The 20,686-nt window shown below is 42.8% G+C and overlaps 1 protein-coding gene across 1 annotated transcript; it reads right to left on the reverse strand.

Moving 5' to 3' along the window:
- Positions 1 to 327: 327 nt before the first annotated feature.
- Positions 328 to 11,563, reverse strand: AQP4 (aquaporin 4). The gene is made up of 5 exons (XM_030445601.1): positions 11,493 to 11,563; positions 6,522 to 6,936; positions 5,485 to 5,649; positions 5,045 to 5,125; positions 328 to 1,435 (listed from the first exon to the last, which is right to left on the reverse strand). The coding sequence occupies exons 1-5, from the start codon at positions 11,522 to 11,524 to the stop codon at positions 1,157 to 1,159; spliced, it is 972 nt and encodes a 323-aa protein (XP_030301461.1). The 5' UTR covers positions 11,525 to 11,563; the 3' UTR covers positions 328 to 1,156.
- Positions 11,564 to 20,686: the final 9,123 nt, after the last annotated feature.

Raw genomic sequence — 20,686 nt, forward strand, 5'->3', positions numbered from 1 at the left:
ATGGATCCTGTTCAAATAGTTAGGCATCAGTTACAACAAAAAGCCAGAAGCAATCATATTTTTATCATCTGTTATAAAAAAATATTTCCCAACCAGTGTTTCAATTCAGTTAAAAGTTAAAAATCCTCTACATTACTAATAAATTAAAACCCCATACCTCAAACCATCTTGTAAGAAAGTAGGTAAGTAATTTAAACCTTTAGTTTACATAAATTAGCACAGAAATGTGTGTTTGAATAAGTGCACTGAAAACAGATACGCCTTCTTTTCTTCTGATATCTCTTATTTGAGTTATTAAGTAACAGGAAAGTCTTTATATTCCTTTCATGACCTTGAAAGTCTGCTAACTGTAAATGGTCAATAGTCAAAGCCCAGGAGAATTTTTACCCAGATAGACAATGACAACAGGGAGCATGAAGTACAGTCAAGTGTTTTGCAGCCTTATTACAGTAGACTTCAACATTCAATTTCAGAATATTTACTCCCAGGAAGGGATGAAGAATTTACACTGCAAATCACAGGTGAAATTTGGTGGGCTGACAGAATTTATTTAAAACATATTAAAGTATTATTTTTTTCAGTAGTGTCCAAGACAATAATTATGTACGTGAGTGGAAACAATGTCCCTTTGCTTGTGGATAAAACTCTGAAATAGTGTTGGTGTTGTTCCTGAACCTTGCTGAGAATGCATAATGGATAAAATCCTGTAATCAAAGCTGACAACAGCCAATTAAGTGTCAGAAGAACAATCTGATAAGTAGGTCTTCTTGTCTATAGGAATTTCCTGATATGTCTTAACTGTCAATCTGAATGTTAAACATTATCTTCATCTCTTATTGACTGATTTACTAAAGGAGAATACTTTAATTTTTTTTTTTTTTACTTTGGGATTGATCCAGAAAGAGGAAAAGGAAAATAGTAGGAGCAACTCTTAATTTGAACTACTAGATGGGGGGAATCCTAATTATAGCAAAGTCCTAATAATCCAACTGAGCAGGCACATGGTTTGGGGACACCACTACCAGGCAACTGCCTGCACCACACCTGTTAAAATATAGTGATGCTCAGTTTAGAGAAGATCTGTTTCTTTAATAGGTGGAAGGATATCAGTGGACAGGCTAGCAGGCCGCTCTCTGCTTTCAGTGCTTCTTGCTAGTCATACAGAAGACAACACCTCGCTGGATGGATCTCTCCCCTTCTTGTCCTCACCCCTGTCAATATCAATCACATGAACTATGCCAGGCTTCAGGATCAGGTCATCAGTCTCCACGTGGCTCCTGTTATCATCCACCTCGATGTACTTCCCCTTGGATGGCTGGGTAGCCTTACTGAAGACATCCTTAAAACGGCGCTTGAGTTCAACGTCTGGGCAATAGACGTACTCATAAAGAGCACCAGCAAGGACTGCTCCTATGATGGGTCCCACCCAATACACCTGAAAAAAAAGAGGTGGAAAAAAAGACAGGCATTAAGCAAAAAAGAAGCTGGGGATGACTTGTAAAAAAAGCGCATACAGTGATAGGACAAGGGGTCATGGCTTTAAATTGAAAAGGATTGATTTAGATTAGATAGTAGGAAGAAATTCTTCACTCTGAGGGTGGTGAGACACTGGTACAGGTTGCTCAGGGAAGTTGTGTCTGCCCCCTCCCTCTAAGTGTTCAAGGCCAGGTTGGATGGTGCTTTGGCAACCTCACCTAATGGGAGGTGTCCCTGCACATGGCAGGGGTGTTGGAACTAGATAATCTTAAAGATCCTTTCCAACCAAAATCATTCTATGTTTCAATGATGAAGCCCTAAAACAAGAAGCCAGGGCCTCAGAGGAAAGCATGTTACTACAGACTTCATCCAGAAAACTTTCAGTAAAATGCACTGTCCCCATTGTTCAAACCAATCCTGCTTTCCAGAAATGCATGGTCACATAGCTCTCTGGCTTTCATGAACTGGGGGTAAGATCTGCCACCTTCACAGTTTTTAAGGCAGAGAAGTATGACTACCACAGATTTTACAAATGGTGACCTAGAGCTCAGCAATTGAGTGCCTGCTTTAATATCACATATGAAGTTAGTCAAAAGGTATTCTCTTAGGCAGTTAATGGCATTAGTCCTTTGACACTTCTTTAAAATTTGTCTGCTCTCAGTCCCTCTCTCACATATTTCACCCCTTCCAGAAATTGTGACTAGTCCCTTTGAATCCAGTCATCTAAACCACCTTGCATGCACTCCCCTAAAAACTCCTCTTGTGTCAGTATTTAGGGAATCACCAGGCAGTAGACCCCACAGACCAGAGAAGAGGGACCTAGGCTGACACATCAGTGAGGTACAGTTACCACTTCCCTGATGCCTGGAAAAGATTTCAGTCTATACGTCTGGTTACCAGTCTTCTCAAAGGGACCAGCCAAGTGGCAGCAAAGCTACAGACACCTCCCACAGAAAAACACACAGGCATCCTTTGTGGCTGCTTTACATTCTGTTGATAGAAAGCAGCTTTTTTCCCCTCTCTTTAAGAGAGATTTAACTTTTGGTCTTTTTTTAATTGTGTCCAATAACAAAAAGAGTACAGGTTTTTCATCATCCTTATTTAGATCACTCAGAGCTGTAACTTTTCTCGTGAAAAAAAAAAAGGTCACAGATCCCAGAAGAGTCATATATGACTTGTCACCTACAACACAAGTTTCTCTAGCATAGTTTAGCTTTTAAACTAGCAGGAATTACTTGACTGACAACCAGGCCCACACCTCTCCTCTAAATTTTCATCATTGATTGTGACCTGTAGGTAACATATATAGGACTGCTTGAAAGATGAACGCACAGGTTTAGGAATGTGTGGGTAAGGACTGAGGCAGAAAAATGGACAGAATCCTCCCAGCACACCAGACATGGAAGAAGACATCTTGACCCTTGTGATCTCTCAGTTTTATACTGAGAATTACGTGTATGGGATGGAATACTCTGCCTGGTCAGTTTTTGGGTCATCTGTCTGGATTGCTCTGAAGCGGGAAGGAGCCCTTCTTGCTCCTAGGGCTGATCCTGAGGCCTCGGGGTTTAGCCCATTCCTGGACGATGTCCTAGGGCTGTTCCTGTGGCCTCGGGATCTACCCCTTCTTGCCTGCTCCTGGGGCTCCTCGAGCTGTGGGCTTCTCCATCCTCACTGAAGAGTGAGAGCCATCTCCGTGGGTGTCAGCTGCTCTCTTATTGGCCCCCTGCTCCTGCACATGCTCAGGAGGGAGGCCAGACACAGGTGAACCCACACCCACTCATCAATAACTCAGGGCACCTGGTCCTATCTCACTACATTGCTCCTCCCTGCAGAAGGGTCACAGGTGCGACCCTCTCATGGCCTTTCATTTCTGGACCATAAGTTTAGCAGAATCAAGCACTGACCTTGCTTTCTATAGAAGTAAGCAAAGGCAAGAGGCTCTCTGCCTACCACTCATATTGTTACCTCTGCAGTAACTATAAACATCAAGAATTATCAATCCTAGAAGCAGATACTGTCTGGAAAACATGCTCTATTTCAGAAAGGGCACTTAGAAAAGACTTAATCAAAAAGTAAAATTACTGAAAGAAAAATGGTTCTATCTTACCTCAAAAATAACACAAATGCAGGAAACAGATTTTATTTCTGCATTTTTGCCCAAGGTGATAATAAACTTTTAAGGAAACAAAACCTTCCCTAGTGTGCACACAAACATTTCTACTTCAGTATTTCTGACTCACGTTTCCAAAACAACCCAAATTTGGCTTCCAACAGGCAACTGGCTATCTGATTATCTAATCTGAATGAAGAAATACAACTGAGAGACACAACTTCATAGGGTACATATCTATCACAGCATGTCTGCCAGCAGTTCTCCAACAGTAGGTGCAGAAGCACCTGAGCTTCTGCCAGTGGTGTGCCAATGTCAGTGCACTGAAGAAGGAGAAAAAAACATCTTTCCAAGTGACCAGGACAGTAGCTAAGCTTTTCCTACAAGTTTCTCCATCACACAGTTGTCTACTGTTTACAGCATTAGTTATAAATTACAGGTCTCCTCAGACTATGGGTAATTAATCTTGTGACAAAACTACAGCAGTTTTTCATATGAACAAACCATGCACTGATAACTGGGTAAATCTGCCTCAATAGCATAACTCTTGGGAATTAAGTTACACATGGTATCGTGTTTGCAAAATTGGAGCCTCAGGGCCTGAAGACAATGCTATTTCTGTTATTAGCTACAGTGGGAGCAATGTGGGCTTAATAGTTTAAAAATTAAAAAAAATTCTTATATGCATGGTAATACACAGCTCTTACAGTTATCATGGAAACTGTCCCTAGAAGTGCTTTCCCTGTCCTTAATTAGGTGAGGCAGAGGCACAATCCACCTCTCCCTTATAAAATGCGAATTGTTTTTTAAAAAAATTAATAGCAGGATGGTACAGAAAATGGCTGCACTGTTCACAGTCTGTTTATCAGATACTCCTAGTTAAGATGACACTTTCAAATGAAGCAGGTGACATCTGGTCTGGTCTGCAAAGACCAGACTGCAACCCCTTCATCTCTCACTGCAGGCATTTGCTGAGGCAGGTTATCCCCTGGGACCCAGACCACAGAGGGTCCCTGCTCTCATTTCATACCTCTGCCCCAGTTTGCTGCAGAACCAGGTGAAACGTGAAGCTGACAAGAATTACTTCCACAACTCCTCACCAGCATGACTGGGGGAGGTTTGCAATCTGCCTCAGAGGATTTTTCTTTCTAGCAGTTAAATTCTTTCAGTCTTGCTGGATTGCAGTTTTTAAAAAAAATTATTAATTTTTATTTATTTATGATTTCCTTTTTACCCAGCTACCACCTCCACAAAACCAAGATGCTATTCTAGTGCTCTGCACACTGCCCCAAATCTCTGGGTGAGGAGTGCAATTATCCCAAAGCTCACGGCAGGTCAGCACCTGTCTTCCTCAGTGATGGTCCCTATGGGACATTCTGGGATGGATAACTAAAAGCAAATGATGCATGACAAATTCTATTTGGCACTCCTGTGAAGGAAGCATGAAAAGAGAGTTACCCATTGGTTTTCCCATCTCCCCATAATGACAGCAGGTCCAAATGATCGGGCTGGGTTCATGCTGGCACCAGTGTAGTTGATCTAAAGCAGAGACAAAATGTTACCTATTATTGAAGTCTTGAAGATAGTTATTCAGTTTCTGCTAGTCCTTATACTATGTCAACACCCTGTTTTTGCATGGCTTCTAATCTTGACAGCAAGTACTGTCAGTCTTCCGAGTCTTATCACAAAACTAACAAAGCACATAAGCAGGCAGAAAATCTCTGATGGAACATGCTCCCTAAGGGGACCCTCCTGCTACCCCAAAGGGTTCTGGTATGGATCAATAAGGATACAGAAGTTATAAAGCAGTTATAAAGGCCCCAGAAGTTGCCATTAACTCCTGAAGTACTAATAAAGGGACAAAGGGTCTATTTTTTAACAAGAAGCCATTAACTTACGGCAAATAAATGTCCAATTGCAACAGAAAATCCAATTGCTAAAGCTACTGAACCAGTGACATCATTTCGTTTTGAATCACAGCTAGCAAAAATAGTAAAAACCAGCTGGAAGGTGATTATCAACTCCACCAGGAGTCCATGGCCAGCGGAAAGATCCTCGTGTACCTGAAAGAGCAGAAAGGAACACCGGAGATGAAACAGAGGTGATTTTCTAAATGGTTATAAAATCATCACATACATTAATGGTGTTTCAATGAAAGGTACACCACAAAAGACAACAATAGAATTCAGAGGTACAGGCCACCACCCCCCTTTTCTTTATTTTTTTAACTTTTTTTTTTGAGAGCCACAGAAAAATATTGCTGGATTGAGAACAGAAGGCTTAACAGTAACACCCAACCAGGACTTCAAAGTTAGACTGCAGAAGTATAGTTTATTTTTACACAGGGATTTGCAAATGCTGCACTTCCCCTTCACCATTTTTTTCTTGGGAGCACTGTAATTTACTATTCAATTATAAATTCATTAATTAGCCCTGACTTAATTAATTTAAATTTCAATTAAAAATTAAGCAGTGTGCAGCTCAAGTGCATTTTTAATAAGCACTGCAACAGGGCTCACTGATGGCATTCCTTATTAGTTCAGAACAAAGCTGAAATCTGAGCCACAATCTATTTCAAAAGTATGTCATTTTAAATTGATGTTTTTTCAATCCCCACCATAATGGCATAGAATTAATTTCCCCCTCCCCAGCCCATGTGAAAATGGCATTTCGTGCATATATTATTTAAATTTTGTATGTATATTAACATTACCTGCCGTCATCACATTTGGGGAAGTTCTAGGAAAGAGAACTTCTATAAAAAGAACATCTATAGATATTACACTGCATAAATTCAACCTAGAGAGATCTGTAAGCCCTGTCTAGATAATGTAAATAAACCAGCAAGCTGTTAAAAATCTCTACTTGAGTTCTTTTTAGTCTGCTTGTATTTTCTTAGGCTCTAAGCTAATTGAAGAGCTGGAGAAGTGATTACCGCAGTGACTCCCAGGCCTCCCACCACACTTGGTGGTGTGATGAGGTAAAGGATTCCTGCACCCACGATGGCTCCAAGGCACTGGGCAAGAATGTAGAAGACCGACTTGGCGAGGCTGATCTTCCTCGTGCAAACCATTGCCACAGTGACAGCAGGGTTAATGTGGCCTCCGCTGATGTGTCCAAAGCACTGCACCATGGTGGCAATGCTGAGTCCAAAGCAGAGGGAGATAAGGACCATGTCTACAGGCAGGGGGTTCTCTGCTCCACCCCAGTTGATTGTGGAGCCAAGGCTGAGGAGGACAAAAATAAGCATGGCCAAAAATTCTGCTGAAACGGCTTTCCAGAAGGGCTGAGTCCAGACTCCTTTAAATGCCACCATGATGCTCTCACACTTAAACAGGCGTCCACACTTACTGAAAAGGAAAACAAAGCCTCGTCAGAGGTCACTAAATAAGCCTTATGCTCTCCTGTTAGGGGGTTGCTATCCAGCAAACTTTGGAGAGAATGCAATAAGGCCCAGTATCCTTGGGCTGGGACAATCTCAGACTGCTCTCTCACAATAAATTGTCCTTGGAACATAACCAGAATCTGAGTGCCTGCAGGACACAAGGTGCTTTGTCACCCCTTGAGGTAAGTCTGTCTGTACAGCTTCAGTTCACAAAAAGCAATTGCTTCTAACTTTTGAAGTAAGTGAGTATGAAACCAAGAGTATTCTTTTGTGCCAGCTGACCTCTGCCTGAATTAAGAGTCTGTACAGCCCTACCACTTCTAGTGGCCTGTGGATCATCATACTCATTAAATCAGTGGGTATCCTCTTTTCCTAAGCAAATCTGTACAGGTCATCAAGCAAGTATGATACTTCAATAAAGAGAAGAATCTTAGTCAAACCTTCATGCTTTTGCCAACAGTGTTGGGAGGTTGCCACAGGAGCTGTAAGAGAAAGTCTGTCTGTTTGAACACTCACACAAACCAATATTTCACTTTATATTTACGCAAAGAGCAGTTTCTTCACTGTGGATGCAGGGTAAGAATTACATTCAGCCCAGAAGGACAGGGGCAATCTTAAATTATGAGCTTTAAATCAATCATGAAATCAATAAAGTGCTTTCTTTATCTCTGAAGGTGCCAAGTAAGCTGTTGAGTACAGCAATATTTTCTGTATGTGTGGTGTGTAGGACTCTCTGTGGCAAAGAAGGAAGTGTCTTTATCTTCTTCTCTGTCTGGAGATGCTATTTATCAGTCTACACTGCCTTCCTCGTGAGTTACATTTTTGCTAGATGTTCAGATACCTATGAAAGTGGGTCACCAAAGAAGTTATTTGTGGTATTAATAAATTAGGAGAATAAGCCAAAAGGGAAGCATTTTAATGAGTTTCTAAGGAATGCAAACAAGATTCTTCTCTAAAAACAAAAGCGAAAATTCTCCAACCTTTCCAAAAAGCAGAAAACAAAAGAAAGAATATTCAGCTGCTACATTTGAGGACAGAATCTCAAGTAGAAGATGGGTGAATTTATGCTCAGTTGTCTAAGGTAACTGAGCTACAATACATATTAATACCACTTATATTAGAAAGAAGCGTAAGAGACATGCATGCCCTGTTAAAGTTATTGCAAGAGGAATGGCCCATGAATTTCTTAACAGTTGCAATGAGTTAGGGAAAGGCAATTTAATTCTGAGACTGGAGCAAACAATTTGTTTCCCTGTCTCACTTATTATGGTAATTTACTGTGTACTTTGGGTAGGTCATTTGAACTCTATCTTAGTACTCTAGACTCTTAGATGAGAATGAGTACGTTAGCTCCTGCACATGGCTGTTGTGAAAATCAGCCACTTGTGGCTTGTGAAGTGCTACAAAAGTGCTTGTGAAGTGATCTAAGACCTGAGTGGGACTTGCTCTGCTAGAGAAGAATTGAAGCCAGAGACTCAAAAGAGAACAAAGTCATGCCCAAAATCTTCTGATTCTGGGTCAGACTCAAGACAAATGGAAAGATGTTTTTGTAAGATCCCTTAACAACAGTCAGTTAATGACCAACTTTCTAGACTAGAGTTCTGGTTCAAAATTATTCCATAATCTTTGTTTCTCCCTATGCTGAAGCTCATAGGTATTTGGCCACCATTGCCTTTGAACCCTATGCCCAGATTCTCTCTGAAAACTGAAGGCTTATCTCTGACATCCCTACATCTTCCTCATTAATAACTTGGTTTAATGGCCTGAGTAATACACAGGTGCTATATATCCACACTGAGAAAAACTCATCTTCCCAGGGCATGTCCCAGATGAAAGTTTCATATAGGGATGAAGCATAAGCTGAAGTCCATGGAAAAGAAACTGGAAAGTGGCACTAATTCACCCTTTTGCCCCCTGCTCAGTTGGGTTGCAACTTCTATTTCCCTGAGCTTTTGCTTGCTAAGCAAAATGCTATCCCTGGCGTTATATCCGAGAGTTCAGCAAAACTTCCAACCACCAAAGGGCACTCTGGGGGTGGATTTAGGTTTCTGGAGCGCAGGAGAGAGGATTATGGTGACTCTTGACTTCTTTGTCAAAGTGTCTGGCAGTCTCTTGCTACATGTAGGGAAGAAGGAGAACTGCAAATTAATTACATGTACCATACAGTGGCGTTCCAGTACCTGAAGGAGGCCAACAAGAAAGCTGGGAAGGGACTTTCTACAAGGGTATGTAGTGTTAGGACAAGGGGTAATGGCTTCAAACCAAAAGGGGGTAGATTTAGATTGGACATAAGAAATTCTCTTGAGAGTGTGGTGAGACACTGGAACACTCTACCCAGGGAAGCTGTGGCTGTCCCCTCCCTAGCAATGTTCAAGGACAAGGTTGGATGGGACTTCGAGCAACCTGGTCTAGTGGGATTCTCCTTGCACGTGGCAGGTGGATTTGGAACTAGATTTTTCTTTAAGGTCTGTTCCAACCCACATCATCTACAGTTCTGTGATTCATCCTGTAGAAGAGGACAGAAAACCATGCTTGTATTTGGGTATTAAAATCACACAGTTAGCTTCCTTCTTTTTGTGGAGAATCTTGGAAGAACACATTAGGAGTGAATGTGTGCACAAATACACATGTGCAAGAGAGTAACAGTGGATGTGGAAGATCACACCTCCTGATGACCTGCTGATGGTCCTTTCTAGAAGGAGGCTACCACTTAAGAAAAGCAGACCTCATACTTCTTCACCAGCTGAGACCAGGTCAAATCAGTTAAGCCAATATTGCTTGTAGCCCTGAAAATGCAAAAATGCTGCATGCAAGCCAGAAATCTAATTCAAACACAGAAGCTTGCTCACCAACATGAAGAAAGTTTCTGCTCTTCTAAAACACCATGATACATGGGAAAAAAAATCAAAATGGTAGAACTACACTCCCAGCCTTACTTTTGACAGTTAATAACCAAAACACCTATTTTTAATGTACACGTTTTTCTGAAGCAGTCTGTTTTTCTACGATATCAATACCTAGCAAAACACCCAGCTGTCATGGCCAAATTTTTCTTTCAAACTGCATATCTTTCTTCCTCATAGCCAAAACCCCTACAAATGTTAGTAACAGCTTAATACTGTGATGTTAATACTTAATACTTGGACCTTGAGGCCATGTTTTCACTTAAATCCAAAGGGTATCAGCAACTTAGAATCCAACACCATCCCCAACATCCACTGTTATTTTCAGCATACAGTTAATTGAAATGCCTGAGATGCAGAGAGAGTGATGGCTGTGGCAGGTCTGGCACCAGAATGTGACATATGTAGACTCTGTGGCAGCTAAAAGTTGCCATCAAAGTCGCATAACATTTTTTTGCAGTCGTTGTTGTTCAGGGTTGCCTTAGATAAATGCAAACTACAACAGAAAACTACAAAGAGACATTAATTTCACATGGCCACACCTGAGATTCTCTGGTCTGGACTACAAGATTACACAGTGGATTGTGCCTGATAGGAGCAAGGTGGGTTTTCACAGATCACGTTGCCACCAGGATGGCAGCCATAACAAGCCACACCAATAGAAATAGTAACAGGGGCATCAGTAAAAAAAAAAAAAAAAAAAAAAAAAAAAAAAAAAAAAAAAAGAGAGAGAGAGAGAGAGAGAGAAAGAAGGAAAAAATAGTTATTTTAAAAGCTCTTCCTTCTTTAGCTAATACCACTTCATGGAGCAGGGCAAACAGCCTGGACGTGGGCTTGCAGCCAGCCACTCCACACGCCATACTGTCAGGCTGAAGTTCTGTGCGTGCGGCAGCTATTTACAGTGGCATCTCCCCAGCAAACTCACGTACTGCCCGACCTGCGCTGGCACGGCCGGCTGGAGCTCAAATGGACATCAAGCATCCTCTCGCCAGCTTGGGGGGAGGCGGGGGACAGGCTACTGTTGCAAAACAAATGCACTGTCGCAGCCCTTGCTTATAACCATTTGTCTCCATTTTCCAATACAATTTTTGAATGAACTACTGGCGGGCGCGGATGCCCACAGCAGGTGGGGAGCCCTGTACGGACGCTTTTTGATTGTGCGAGAGCTGGGCTTTCCGCGTACAGGTCTCTCCATCCCAAGACACACAAGTGGCCAATAAAACCAAGTTTTAGGGCGCAGAAAAGGAGGTGGGTTTGCAACCCTCTCCCTTAACCTCGAGCCCCCAGTGTGAAAACCCAGACACGACTGAAAAGCTGCCCTCGGGGAGGAGGAACGGTGGGGCTGCCCGGTGCCCTGGGTCCAAAACTCCGAGGAAATGCAGCAACCCCGAACTTTCCGCGGGCACATCGCGGAGCCGTACAACTTGGGGTTCCCGCAGGCGCGCAAAAAGCACCACCCCCCTTCGCCCTCCTCCCCCCCCCCCCCGCGACCCTCTTCCAGCATCCGCGCACCCCCCTCCCGAGTCTCTCCCAAAGAGTCATCTCCAGTTGGGGTGGGCCGCCCCCTCTCTTCCTTCCTCCCTCCTAACCCTGCCTCCGCGGAGGGCCGCGCACTCACCCGCGGCGCGGCGCGGCCGCTCCGTCGCTCATGCCTCCCCGGCGGGCACGGCGAAGCGGCGGGGCGGCGGGTGAGCGGGGTTGGCCGGGGTGGGCGCAGGGAGCGGGGCGGGGGGCGGGGGGGTGGCCCGGCTCCCGGGCATGCGGCTGGCCGGCGCCGCGCTGCCCTACCTGCTGCTCCCGGAGGGACAAGGGTACTTGAGGAACTGCCGGCCCCCAGCCCCGGCCGCCGCTCAGCTGCGATCATGTGAATATGCAGATTAATTCAGGGGGTTTCGCGGCTGCTTGAGAGGAGGAGAAGCCGAGGCCGAACAGAACCCCACTCTGATTCTGTAGCGGGGAATGCGCGGCTCTGGGAAGGACTCGAAGGTTTCTCAGTTTCTTTAGTCCCTGCTGTTCTGAGGGAAAAAAGTCAAAGCAACCCTGGGAGCTTTCATGGATATGTGGAATAGTTTGGGCTGCAAAGGATCGCAAAGATAAACTAGTTCCATCTTCTCTGCCATGGACAGGGATATCTTTCACTAGAACAGGTTGCTCAAAGCCCCATCAAACCTGCTCTTGAACACTTCCAGGGAGGGAACATCCACAGCTGACCTGGGTGGCATTTTCCAGTGTCTCATCACCCTCTCAAGAAAGATTTTTTTCCTAATATCTAATCTAAATCTACCCTTTTTTAGTTTGAAACTGTTCTCCCTCATCCTATCACCACACATCCTTGTGAAAAATCCCTCCCCAGCTTTGCTGTAGACCTCTTCAGGTACTGGGAAGGCCTCTTAAAGGTCTCCCTAAAGCCTTTTCTTCAGGCTGAATAACCCCTACTCTTCCAGCCTTCTTCATCAGAAATGCTCCAGCCCTTGGATCAACTATTTGACTTTCCTTTTGGAGCTGGTTTTGTCCATCTAAAATTCCTACTAGAACCTTACTAGAACCCTCCTGGTTACAAAAGGGGCAAAGTGATTCGATTTGTTGGAAGCTGCAAAATTCAACGAAGTTCGGGAAAGCCAAAGGAGGCCACTGAAAAGAACTGTTGAAATTAGTGTGTGATGCTGCTGAGGAAATTCAGATGGTTCCCACCTTAAGAAGGACCCAGTGACTCTACAGAATGAAAATAATTCAATGAAAAAACTGCTCTTCATGTAACAAGAACAAAATAAAGTTGTCAAAGTTTCCAGGAACAATTATTTTGTTAGAGAATGCATAGAAATTGATTCTTGAAAAAGATGGGTGAAAATGGAACAAGATATCTAGAAAATCCTTTTTATCCAGTGGCTCAGACTGTCATGTGGAAAAAAGGAATCTGTGCATCAGTTATATAGAAAAAAATTTAAGGGACATGTTTGAATGTTAAGTAAAGTCAAAATAGAATGCACAGAGCAACTCATCTGCCATGCATCCATGCAGCAACAGGGAAAAAATCAGAGTTTGGCATGATGATCAGCCAACCTGTACAGGATACACAGTATCAGAGAAAACTTCTGACCATGTTGAAGCAATTCAAGTTCTGAAAAACTGCTTTGGGCATGGAAATGATCAACAGAAAGTCCCCACTTAGCTTCTGCTAGGATATTGTTGATAATAATTTACTGAAAAGCAACTATAAGTGAAAATCAACTATAACATAAAGCACTATCAGCTCAGGATGCCCTGGACAAATTTGTACAATAAAAATGTCATGTCTGTGTGTTAAATGCTTACAGATCACAGTTTATGGTAAATGCAGGTGATCATACAGTATGAATGTAGGGTTTCTCTCATGCATGCCTTCTTTTTCCCTAAAGTCATGCCATAAAAGATACCAAGAGACACTTACAAAGAAAAACATCTGGCTGGATGTTTGCCTTTGTTATTTTTATGCTTTACTTCATTTGCTGATGTCTTGAGCTTAGTCAAGAGGGGGTGCAGTCCTCATAGCACAGCTATGCTTTCATTTGGTGCATTTGATTTTTCAATCTATGCCCTTCACAACCTGCTACAGTGATTCCACAAACTTCAAGTCCTAACAGTGTCTTCTTGACACATAAGCCCATCATTCATATAATTCATATACTCACAGTCTATAGGAGTAATTCACACTCACAGACCAACTTTTTTCTGTCAAGGCTGCAGAAGTAGTTTATTACATTGAAAGGATTTCAGTTAGGATGTTCCTCAGCATGAGGTTTTTTTACTCCTATTCCCCTTTTCCTCTCTGCAAGGAATTATTGTACAAAAAGCTCCTTTTATCGTGCTCTATTTCAGACACCTGTGGCTTCCCTTGATGCGGCTTGAACTTGCCACATCTTTTCCCTCCTGCGTTTGGTGAAGTCATTATCTGATTATTTCAGCCTTTTATTCCAGGGCTACATCTGTCATAGCAATTCTTTCTTCTGCTGTTCCAAAAGCTACAAAAAGCACCCATACAAACCTCAAATTCCTTTCCAGTTTTGGAGCTGGCTGCTTGAAATAAGGGCTGAGTTTGCTTTCATAGCTTTGCCTTGACAACACACTTGTTCTTTGGCACCTTGCCTCCTGCAGCTCATTTGTTTGTTCACAAACAAAATTCGCTTAGCAAAACCAGCAATTGCTTTTCCTTTTCTTGCAGATAGCATGTATCTGCTCTTTTTGATCTGCCGAGCAGATCACTGCCGCATGGAGAAGCCGGGACACTAATAGCTTCTGTCACTGCTACCATTCTTATTGTGATAGATCTTCTGGAGGATTAGACAAAGGTTGTAGCCACATAAACAGAGAAAGGCAATGCTTTGGGCACAAACCTGGAGCAAACTGCACTGTGCCAGCTCTGATCAAAGAAACAGACTATGTTCTGTTGAAAGCACAGAAGGCAAGGAAGGCATCCCTTGAGATGGCAGTGAGAAACAGAGGAAAGCTGCCCCAGTTAGTCCAGGGAAAAAATTATCAATGTTGGGAGTTGAGACCACATAGGTTCTTTTGTTTTGTTTTGTTTTGTTTGTTTGGTTTGGTTTTGTTTGTTTGTTTTTTTGTTTTTTGTTTTTAATTTTTTTTCTTCCCTTTCTTTTTTTCTGAAATATTTTCACCTATAAAACCTAATGTCTGAGTTAAGTCATTTTGGACTTTTGCACAAGGATGAATTATTCTTCTTCTTCCTGCCGCTTCGCTCAACACATTTAAGGAAATAACTTACAAAAGAATATGTATGAAAAATTTTAAATGGTGTTAAAGCTCAATCTGTGTCTGGGAAGAGGTGGGGAGGAAGTGCAGTTGAATCTCACTGTGTGGCTGCTTCTCCTTCACTGAACATTAAATCTGAGTTTATACAGTCATCTTTAAGGCATCATGAATTCAAGATTTGTAGGGATGTAAGCCATGGGGAGAAGACCCTACAACACATAAGGCACATCCCCATTCTGAGCAAGGGCTTCCCAGGCAGCTGAAGTGAGTTGGATTGGTCTGTTCTGGAGGAGAGGGCACACTGCCAGTGCCAGAGAGGAATGTACAAACAGTTAATTCCAGCTAAAACAACAAGAGAGGAACAAAACCTCCCAGCACTAGATTCTGTCACCTCACTGAACATCTGTGTGGGAAGAGTCCCCTCAGTCCCATTGCAAGTCTCTTGGATCTCTACCCTGGGCATCTGTCAGACACTGAGGTCTGCCAGACAAGACTGAAGCAGAGAAAAGAATTATGTCTTTTCTTTGCATTTTTGGTATTGCTTTTCTCTGCACTGTGTGTTTTCTCAGTGCCTCAACCTTTTCCACTTGCACCTGGTGGATCTTCTCCCTTACGTTTCTGTTGTTCAGTTCATCAGCTCACTCGGCTCCTCTCTCAGCACCACGTCAGACTTTGAGTTTCCAAAAGAAATGAGGCTTGCGTGCAAGTACTTTCTCTCTTCCTCACTCTTTCTCCAGGTGTTTCTGCCCTTTCCAGCAGATCTTGGCCCCACCAGCTGATGGAAGATCAGAAATCCTAAAGCTGTTTAGGCTCCTACCAGCCCCACAGGAGTGCCGGGCTGCAGGTAACCACAGCAAAAGCAACACTTGTTGCTGCTGGCAGGAGAGCCTACAGGAGGATTTTCAGAAGTGCCCGAGGCATAGAGGGACTTAGCTGCTGTTTTCAAAGTGCTGCAGGCTCCTAGGAGACTAAATTCCTTTGACCTTCCTTGGCTCCTGTCAACAAGGGTGTTTGAGAGCAAGGTGTAAGACTTTCAGAAACCATTGATGCTTGTAGATAGTCTCAGACTTTAATTTCTGATTGACTGAAAGTTTCAACTGTATGCCACTAATAAGTCCCACTCCCCCCTACAATTTATGTTTTCTAAGTTTGCGTTAAGCTTTGTCTACTACAAAGATATAAAACACCACTTACTGAAATGTGATCTTTGCACATTTCTGAAGTTTTAATTTTCCTGCAGTGCAATCTTGTTAGGTCATTTATTTTGTCACGCCTTGGTATCGGTCTGGTCCAAACTTGGCTGCAGGGCTATGTTCTCCTGACATTTAGAGCAAGAATTCCCTGGGAAATCAGTCAAGAGATTTGACATTGCTCCTGGCCAAGCTCCAGTGGGTTTAGTTTTACTCTCCTTCTCTATTTATTGTGGAATCTGTCTGTCCACAAGCTGCACATTGAGTTCATGGTAGAGAAGGAGAACTGAAAGGGGACAAAATGGCCATTCATTTGGGGGACTCATTCAGGCTTTTCAGAAAGGTTTTACAAGAATCTGTGCACTTAGATTACTGCTGAGCTTCCTCAGCCCTGCTCCATTTCTTCCCTCATGAGACAATTTGGATTGACTGCTTTTTTTTTTCTCTCCCCCCCCGCCCCAATGCCAATAGGCAGCAATTACAGTTAGAAAAGCAAAATTAAGAGCTAGGTAGCATAGAAACCATCTAGAGGCTTTTCATCTTTAGAAATGGTTTAATTTCAACATGGCATGGACAGGCCCTTTGCTGGCAATATGAAAAGGAAAAAAAAAAAAAAAAAAGTCCTTGTTCTCCCCTCCTGCCACAAACTGCCACGAGTCCTATTGCAAAAAGCTGCATTAATGGTAGAGACATGCAGGATTTGATGAACTTGAGGGGAAGAGCAGGAAAGCAGCCTTGGACACTCCTGGGAGGTACGGGAGAGTCGGGAGAAGAATCCCAGGTCAGCTGGAAATGGAGGGGAGAAATAGCTCTCTTGTGGAGGGAGGCAATGACATTCAGCAGGACAGGGCAGGGTGCAGGAGGCTGTGCATGTGCTGGGGAAGCATTCCCAACATGCTGGTGGCCTCTGTGCTCAGCCTCAGCCAGTATGGCCAAAAGGGATTTGTCTAATTTTGCTACGTGAGATGCTGGAATTCAGTGAAGTGCTCAGAAATGTTATCAGCCACAGGAAATGTGTTACTCCATATATACCACTGTTACACTCTCTTTAACATCCATCCGTGCTTTCCTGGCCAGCCTGAGTTGCTCTGCCTTACACCCTTGCTGCTGTTTCTGAGCTCCTTGGCTCCAGATGCTCAGCTTCTTCCCTCACCACTGCTTCAGTTTCCTATACAGGCAAAGATCAGTCAGAGCATCATGGAGTTTAAGATTAGATGGCAACATAACATTTTCTAATTAACTTTGTGTCATAGACCATTACACTTCACCTCATGACACATTTCATGAGTTCAATACCTTATATTTGGTTAAATATATTTTACAAAAAGCATTCTTGATTGATGTCAAAACTCATGGGATAGAAAATACACCTATTCCCTTGGTATCTTATTCCCAAGGCGAATAATTTTCATCACAAAAAATGGTCTTTGTCTCTAAATTCAGTTTTTATGAATTCCTCTGCCATTTAGTGGTTCTTACCATGCTTTTCTCTCCCAGTTTAAAAAGTCTCCTGTGCTTCTACTGTCTCCCCATGAGGATACTTCTATAATGTGAACAAATCATCTCTTTGTCATCCTTTTGATAAGCTAAGCAGACTAAATTCCAGAAGTCTCCCACTCTGAAGAAATTTCTCTAATGTTTTTCTTCAGCTCTTGGTTGTATCTTAACCACTTTTTCAACATGCTTTTTTAAAATGCGTTTTTAATATCGGACTCCCAGCAAGCACATTCTGATGTGAAAACATTTCTTGTATCACACCTAGGAACTGAAGTTGCCATTCTTGCTGCAGTATCACATTGTGGAAGCATCCTTCCTTGCTTCTCCACAGTAACTTCTGAGACCTTCTTGGGATACGGTGCTCATCCTGTAGGTAAGTTACTCTGAGACATGGAATTTTGCAGACATTCTGTCTGACGTTGATCACTCTTGAGAACAATCCAGTCTGCTGAGTTTGTCCATCTTTTTCTCAACCTAGTAATTTCAATAATGTCCAAAATATGCTGGCAATGATTCTCATCCTAATCTAATGATTACTTCCAAACTTACTCGCTGAGGAAAACTCTGAAGCACATGAGGCCTCACTGTGATCTTCTTCAGATTCTTACCAACTGCTGCCATGAGTAGTCCATTAAGTACTCTCAGAGATCTGTCACCCAGATCTGAATCCATTTACTGCTCTGTGGCTTACCTACAGTGGTAATGCTTTAGATAAATGTCATTTGGGATTCTGGTGAAGCCTCTAGAAGCACTTTAACAAATTGCTCCATGCAGCTACCTCTCTGAGTCAAAGTGTAAGTTTTTAAATTAAATCTATCCTGTGTTGTTGATTTTTTTTTTTTTTTTAATTTGTTTTTGGCAAGGCTGAGGCTGAGTGGCTAGTATATTTGACATGTGGCTCCATGCTATGAATTTGTTCTTTGTCTAAGGCATCTGCTATGTGCAATATGATGGTAATATATATAATGCTTGTATAGCTTCGTAGCCATGGGATTTATGCAACCAGAGGAAATGTATGACATGAATGGGTTTATGCAGCATGTTCTGAGAGACAGCTTTGCTTCAGATCATTCAGAGTACCTTTGTAGATTACAATAGTAACTGTCATCTTAATAATATGTATTTTACAGGGCTTTTCCTGTCTCTTAACGTTAATACCTTCTAAAAGCTAAAACCTGCGGCGATAGAAGTGAAGATTTTGACCTTTTTTTCTATGCAGAGGTTCATCTTTCATTGAAATAACTGAAAAGCAGAGTCTGACTATGAATATTTACAAGTTCAAGCTCATTTGTCTACAAACTTCTAAAGAAAATCTGACAGCATGTTTTTACTGAGAACCTTTGTAGAACATTTTTTCCATTTCTGACAGTTTTTCTTGTTTACAGCTTGAAAAAAAGCTAGCTGAAGCCTAATAACTTGTGATACTCATGCCACGCTTTTGCTCCACTAGAAGTAATGTTTTAAACCAGTGAATGGCAACTGGAGAGTTTCTTTTAATGGCAGATGTTGTACTGCTTTGGAGATCCTTGTGTTGGCTCAATTGTCAACAGAAATAATAGAATTTAATACAAAGAAGCAAACACTTCACTTCTTGCTGCCTTCTTCAGCTTTACTGATACCAGCTTAAAGCCACTGCAGGGATGGGTGGGTGGTTGGTGAACATGTAAGGACTGACCAGCTAAAAGTGTTTTGTCTTCAGCTGCTGATCTCCTGTGAGCGTGTTCTGGGAGCACATAAAGCCACAGAAAACAGATTTTGGAGGCCCATAGCTCTAGTCCAGTATTGGTACTTACTGGCACCCCACAGGGATGGCAGCTGAGTGGCAGATGCAGTCCATGAAGACTGAATGGAATAAAGCAAAGGGCCAGGGGTCTCCCCTGCTTTATGCTGCTTTCACATTTTGTGTTTCTTTATAAGCAACATTTTCTAATCTAAACTCCGTAACTGCCTTCTATGGGTGGATATAATTTGGCAAGCTGCTCTTCCTCAAACTCTGTTGAGGGCAAAAAAGCTGCAAGCAATGTAAATAATTAAAAATTATAACAAAAGACATTTCTTCCAGAAGATTTTGAGGATAATGTTTTTGTTTTTTTTTTCACTTGTTGGCAGACATTAATTCAGAGCCACTAGTCTGAGACCATCCTTCGTGGCTTACCTCTGTAGACTCATCAGTCTTCTCTTTTCCTGCATCCAGGCTTTGGATAGGCTGTAGATAGCCCTGCTATAAGTTGCTGTTTACAGTGGATTTTGTGAGTTTCGTGGAAAGAATTATTTTTGTGAAGATGGATATTGAAGACAGGAGGCAGATACAGCTAGAGATACATCTTCAAGTGTACAAACCAAAATAGTCTGATCCCTGTTAAAAACAAATCAGTCTACCTCTATAAGAACACATGCGCAGAACAGGAAATTTCTGATAAATTTATGGTTTCCCACGTCCCCCTTTTGTATCAGCAAAACATCTACAATACTCATCTGATTTTCAGTTTCACCCTGCATGCTTGACTGATATGAGCACAATTTTCTTACCAGCAGCGTGGCAGAGCCAATACACCAGTGAAAAGGATTCTTTTCAGCTACATGCTTCACCGGCACCGTTATTGGTGAGGCTCTTGCCGTGGCATGGATGGTCCTTGGGCTCTGAGAGGGGGCAGGAAACCACCCAACCTGCTGCACAGTGTTGCAGGAAGCAGTTTGCAGAATGGGCTTTTTGAAAATGATTTTTGACTTTTAAATTGAGCTTATTTGGTATGAAAGGCACAGAAGGGAATTTCTGCGCAGTCTCACAATTCAACTTCTGCTGTCCAGTGTCATCAATGTATAATTCATCCCTAAAAGCTCACCCTGAGCCCAACTGCATTGGGATCTCCTCTCCCTCTCCTCTCCTCTCCTCTCCTCTCCTCTCCTCTCCTCTCCTCTCCTCTCCTCTCCTCTCCTCTCCTCTCCTCTCCTCTCCTCTCCTCTCCTCTCCTCTCCTCTCCTCTCCTCTCCTCTCCTCTCCTCTCCTCTCCTCTCCTCTCCTCTCCTCTCCTCTCCTCTCCTCTCCTCTCCTCTCCTCTCCTCTCCTCTCCTCTCCTCTCCTCTCCTCTCCTCTCCTCTCCTCTCCTCTCCTCTCCTCTCCTCTCCTCTCCTCTCCTCTCCTCTCCTCTCCTCTCCTCTCCTCTCCTCTCCTCTCCTCTCCTCTCCTCTCCTCTCCTCTCCTCTCCTCTCCTCTCCTCTCCTCTCCTCTCCTCTCCTCTCCTCTCCTCTCCTCTCCTCTCCTCTCCTCTCCTCTCCCCTCTATTTTAATTGATTCTTTTTAACTCATATTTTTTTCACTCAAGGAAGAATGCTGAAGCAGAACAAAGACTGAGTCTTGAAGAGGAAAATAATCACCTGA

This window comes from Calypte anna, chromosome 2, assembly GCF_003957555.1.
Source record: "Calypte anna isolate BGI_N300 chromosome 2, bCalAnn1_v1.p, whole genome shotgun sequence".
Classification (NCBI taxonomy): Eukaryota; Metazoa; Chordata; class Aves; order Apodiformes; family Trochilidae; genus Calypte; species Calypte anna.